Source organism: Leuciscus leuciscus (assembly GCF_965113295.1).
Source record: "Leuciscus leuciscus genome assembly, chromosome: 19".
Taxonomy (NCBI): Eukaryota; Metazoa; Chordata; class Actinopteri; order Cypriniformes; family Leuciscidae; genus Leuciscus; species Leuciscus leuciscus.
Window position 1 is genome coordinate 8772645 of NC_138743.1, and position 6169 is coordinate 8778813.

Sequence of the window (6169 nt, forward strand, 5' to 3'; positions counted from 1 at the left end):
AAAGAGTTATGTAAAATCTCTAAAAATGGCTTAGTTTTTTTTAATCATAATTACCCAAATCGATCTTGCCGAAGGTAGCTGCCATGTCTAAGTTTATGTATTGGTCAAATATAAGTTAATGTATCGGTCAAAATATACCTTGTGCTAGCACAGTAACTACTAAAAAATTATTTGTGATTGAATTCTTCAGGTTTGTTGAACTTGTTGGAAAAAACGTCTCCGGTTACTATAGAGACAGAGCGCAACGCGTCATAATCTGAAGACCACGCCCACCAAGGGGCAAAACAAACCAACCGTATTTGCATTGCGAGAGGCTGCCTCCTTGTCATTTCTTGCTTCTAAGAAAAGAGTCAAGACAGAATAATGCCTAAAAGCTGCTGTGTGACTACTGACTAGGTGTACAGCAAACAAGCTAAGAAACCCAGAAATAAGTTTTCATAAGCTGTCGACCCCAAAAAACGAGCGTTTGAGGACATAAAAGTGGATACAGGCTGGAACGAAGGGGTAAATTGTGGGATCCTGACACTCAGTATGCACTAAAAATACACTACGTGTGCAGTAAGTTAAACATTTGGTCACTGGTGAGTCAAATATCCAAATGTCAGTTTTATATATTATATTTCTGTAAGATAAACTATCCTGTGTTCAGGCACGGCGCCAGGATTTTTTCTCTACTGGTGCTAATGGGGAGCTGGACCGATACGTGGGGGTGCTAAGAAAACAATTGATTTTCATTACTTAATTTACTCTATAATATAGAGGTTCTCGTTTTTTCAATAAAAGCAGCTATGATACACAGCACTTTAACTGGATTTGGCCAAAGAATAGTCAACAAAATAACTAAGCCTAAAATTAAAAACGTTAAATAAAAAAATAAAAAACGTTATTCAATCACTGCTTAACTGCTTAAAAAATATTGACTAATATAGGCTACTGTTATATTAACTGTGCGTATACATAATATAGATTTTAATAGCTTGATACTCTTTAAATATTTTGTTACATTATTAAAAGTTTCGGTGCATAGGACAGACCTATCCGCGATCGCTCTCCATGGTTCTGACCAAAGAAGAGAGCTTTGGAATCTCCATTACGCATCATACCTGGGCTGCATTTTCCGATAACATTGTCTCTTAGCGCGCTACAAAGACTCTTAAGGTATAGCTTAACTAAAGGTATACTACCACTAAAGGTATATCATTGCTAGGCGTCTTCAGGGCTATCATCCACTCGCGAGGCAGAGGCGCTGAAAGGCAGAGGCGCTGGCGCCCTCCTAGCAACGGCGCTGTTTTTGGTAAAACATGATTTTGACCACTTCATTAAGTTTTGTTTTATAGAAAACTCTTTTTAAAAGATTTTCGTTTTGTATAAATTGTATCTTAATTTTGATCAATGTTTTATCAATCAATTGCCCGTATTTAATGAATAAGAATCAAATATATAGCAGACAATCTAATAAGGAGCCTTGCATTGCACGTGAACCGGAGGGCGCCGAAACTCAGCTTGTGCCTCACAGATTTGAGAAATATAGGCTATATATTACAGAAAGTTTGAAATGTCTACTTTTAAACGAAAATGTTCAAACCAAAATAAATAGGCTACTCTCTGATTATGTAATCCAAATGAAATGTGCATTTCTCTGGCGTTCATGGCGAGTCCGCATCGTCAACTTCACCTTTGCAGCGACACAGAGAACACCAGTTTATTACTAAACAATTAAATGTCTCCTTGCTAATTTAGACACATTCATGTTATAGTTGTAAATATTTCATGTTTGTCTTGATGTCTAATACAAATATATAAATAAAACACACACACACACTTTTCTCAGTTGAGTGTGCTTAGTACAGTAGAGGTGGTTTAATCAACAAGATAAAAAAAAAAAAATTCAGTCACCATCCACATTCTTCAGTCACCATCCACAAGCGGCTAGGACCCTCAAACTCTGGGGCCCGACTCAAGGGCACTAGACGATGGAACTCGCCGAGTTTCGGGGTTCTACGACCTTCCGTCTCCTTACGGACGCGCGTTCCGTTTTTTTTACCTTTTTGACCCCTGTCAGTGTATGCCATTTTTGAATGGGGCCTCATTCGTTTTAAATAATAAAAACGTGTATTAAACCACCTCTAGTGTACTAAGCACGCTCAACTGTACACGATCCACTAATTTTCCAGTAATTTAAGTGGTTAAAAAAAAAAGGTCCTGGAAGCTTAAAACAATTAAATGGATACAAATGAATACATTTCTGTTCCTTTGTCATATTTATTGAAAATCAGACACCAAATATCAAAACTAGATACTATGAGCTTTCAAATGATATATAGTTTGTCAATATTACTTTAGGTTTAGACTGAGAAATAATAGTTTTAAATGTAAAACGCCAACATTTTTGCAGTGACCTTCCGGGACCTTATTCAGTGTAAAATGCCTTTTGACCCCTGAACGAGGTCGCAGGTCCACCAAACTTTTCCGCCACTCCAGGGGGGCTTGACGAGACGGAAAATGGCGCCCCCTAGTCGATCGGCCCTTTCGAAGCGGTTAGGGATAGACAATATGTTAGGTCCTGATCCACTGCATTTTTATGGAAAATTAAGCACTGAAATTACTTGAGAGTTAGTGGAACGTGTCCGATTGAGTGTAGTAAAAAAACTAAAAAGACAAGAACACAATGGACACAAACACCCAACTTCAAATTTTTAAAAACTTTATTTAAAAAAAACAGAGGAAAAAAAAGACAGACGGACAAAAATCAAAACATACACTCCCACGTGTCTGTGAAACTGGGGACAGAGCTCTCATCTGAAAAACAAACCATCAATTTAGTGGACCACTTATCGAGTAACTGCAGCACTATTAGGATTGTGATGATAAACGGATTCATACTCATGAGGGCCTTCAGGTCATCGGGGCACCACAGCGCTGTGGTCTTCGTCCCGACCGGTAGCAACTCCTCATACTGGTGAAGTTCATCTAAAAAACAAACCATCAATTTAGTGGACCACTTGTCGAGTAACTGCAGCACTATTAGGATTGTGATGATAAACGGATTCATACTCGTATGGGCCCCCAGGTCGTCGGGGCACCACAGCGCTGTGTAAAAAAAAAAACCCCACCACCTCCTGCAGCTGGTCTGCCTCCGGCTCGAACCGGTCGGTCTTCCGCCTGAGGCTCCGGGGACCCGGCCTCAGGTGGGGCCTCGGCCTGAGAGAAGTCGTGGACCATGGGGATGGCTGGCTTGCTGTCCCAAAGAAGCTGCAGCTTCACCGACCTCTCCAACGCCCGCACTGCCCTTGACCTCGAGCGGGTCTGAAACATAATAAAAAACACGATTGTATTAGTTATATCAACAATAAACAGACAGCTGTTTCATACACTGATTTAAAACAAGGGGTCAAACACGATCGTGTCAGTTTTAACAGTGACTTACCATCAAGTCCCGGTGCCCTTTCAGCAGGTGTTTTACCGGATACATGACGACCTTTCCGCAGACGACCTGGGCAAGCCACATTGGCCATCTTCACTCTGCATCTTCTACAAAAAAGTCCAAACATACAGTGTATGACACAAAATGATGTAATGTGCAATAAACCATTTGTAGCATTTTGTGATGGCATAAGGAACTGCGATCAATATATCGATCAACTTACCCTCTCTGAAACATCTGACCAAAGAATAAAAAGATGAGTCAGCCTCTGAAAATTTTGAATTCATGTTAAATAAATAAATAAAATATAATAAAACAATTCCTGTGCCCTTTTGGGACCTTGGCCTTAAATGACTACCCTGGATGGATACATTTAGGCCCGAAAATATACAGTTTATAATACAAAATCATTGCGCAATCACCAGAATGAATGGGGATTTGGTTTTTCGCAAATATCTCGGAAATGACAAGAGGAAAAAATGTCAAACTCTGGTCATTCGTAGGTCTCGAGGGGGCCTATCCCCGAGGGCGGTCGGGTCGGGAGTTACGCCCGGTCAAAGGCGCACCTTTTTTGGCTTAGGCCTATATCTCGGGAACCCCTCGCTCCCCAAACTCTAATAATAACTCTAATAAACTTGTATAGTTATTTTCAGGTTGACTAGACGGTTCCAACGAACTCTATAGAGTTATTTGCGTTTTTCGCACTCAGGGGGCTGTATCTCGGGCCCCCGGGGGTCCCAGAGGCAGTGGGTGGGCTCTTTGGAAAGGTCTCGTCCCGTTCTAAAAATCGATAGGACCCGCTTTCGCCGAGTTACGGGCGTTTAATGCCGTTTGCAGTGGGTCACCGTCCCTCTACCTGACAATTAGAGTTAATTGTCCATCTAACTGCAACAAAGCAATAACGCTTTATAAGCAGTGTGTACTGTGAAGTCACCGGACAGTACTGATCAAGGCCGAAAATTTGACAAAAACACAATTTATAATAACACATAACTGCATAAATTAAGATATTATAGAATAGGTTAGAGAATCTCACCTTGTGAATGTAGAAAAACATCTAAAGGTATTTTAAGAGGTAAAAAGTACTAGGTGAGTTATAATCTGTCAAATATAATTCTTCTGAAGGAAATCAACTAATTTCAGGGCAGAAATAACCTTTCAATCAATAAGTAGAGGCTTCAGTCACTATTACCACGGACATAAGCTGATGTTTATTTGCAAGTCATGTCTGTTTGATCCACATAAAAGCAGCTGTAGTCGTAAAGAGACAGGGCGATACAGCTTTAACACGCTGCGCGCGCTCCCGCGGACGGCAATCAATTTTCGGCGGACCATCACTTTTCGGCACGACACCTGTCAGTCAGATCGGTCAGATCCATAGACAGTGGTCAGATCTCTTATACTGTCTATGGTCAGATCTCTTATACTGTCTATGGTCAGATCTGCTTGGAATATTTGCTTCATGGGAATTTACAGCAGATAGACCGTTTGTGCCATAATACAGTTGTTATAATTTTTTGATCTAGAAAAAATTATGATGAAATAATGGAAAATGAATCATTAACAGTGCTGTCATTAAAAAGCATTACGAAAAAGCATGCAAACTAATTACCACTATTAATATAATTGATTGTGTTACAGTATCATTTTTACACAAATGAACATAGATTAGATTTAATTAACATTAAAACGACATAAAACCTATAGCTGGCATATCTCAAGAAATATGTGCAATAATTCCGATTTTTTGTTGCACAAACCAACCTAAGTATTTATAAATACATATATAAATATTTATTTTGATATATGTTATGCATATTTCCAGGGCATTAAGATGCTGAAGCTAAATTAAATTAAAGTTATAAAATGTGTACGAAATAGTTTTGACCAATAGTCTAAAATATAAAAAATTTATGCATGTTAGGTTTTAAAGCTTTGTTTTGTCAAGTTAACATTACTGAATGCAACAATTTATATGGAATGTATCCACCTTATTGATATTTTTTCCCCCAGGATGGTACCGCCTTTTTCGCCTCTGATTGGCTAGAAGGGCTCTTTGATTGATGAAGTGATAACATCTCTAATGCCCTAATAACTGTGAACTGTATTGTTACCCTCAGATGAGCTTGATGGGTCGGAAGAGATGGATCGAGATGAGGAGCCGTGCTCTACATTAAAGCCCTCCTGTGATGCCCAAACACAGTGGTCAGACCCAGAGATGGAGGATCACACCTATTCAAAAGGGCCAACCATCACCTGCAGAGCGAGCACTACACCATCCCCAGAATTATCATGCCCTGTTGCAGATAGTGTTTTGAAGAGTGATGCAGACTCCCTCTTGTATACAGGGATTCCACTCATTGCGTTTCACACCCTTGTAACCTGCCTACAACCATTTGCTCCTACTTCTTCATCCATGCCTGTTGTGGACCAAATCCTAAGGACCTTAATGAAACTAAGGCTAACTTTGTCATGGCTGATTTAGCACGATGATTTAAAGCGTCGCAAGGTCAGGTCAGCAAGACTGTTGGAATCTGGATAGACATAATGTCTGAAAACACCAAGGATCTTGTTATCTGGTTGCCTCGTGAAAAAATAAAAAAGCTATGTTGCCCGAAGCTTTTAAAGAACACTTTTCAAACACAACCTGCATGTGTAATTGACTGCGCAGAGACTGACTAATTGTGACTAGTCGAAACGACAGATATCTGTAATTCAGTTTTGACTAGGCAGAATGAAAGTTAA

At 39.8% G+C, this 6169-nt stretch overlaps 1 protein-coding gene across 1 annotated transcript; it reads right to left on the bottom strand.

The window, feature by feature from the left end:
* Positions 1-2687: 2687 nt before the first annotated feature.
* LOC309481572 (uncharacterized protein) lies at positions 2688-3526 on the bottom strand. The gene is made up of 4 exons (XM_082146536.1): positions 3428-3526; positions 3055-3306; positions 2884-2970; positions 2688-2799 (listed from the first exon to the last, which is right to left on the bottom strand). Exons 1-3 carry the CDS (start codon positions 3506-3508, stop codon positions 2896-2898), a joined length of 408 nt encoding a protein of 135 aa, XP_082002662.1. The 5' UTR covers positions 3509-3526; the 3' UTR covers positions 2688-2799; positions 2884-2895.
* Between the last annotated feature and the right edge of the window lie 2643 nt (positions 3527-6169).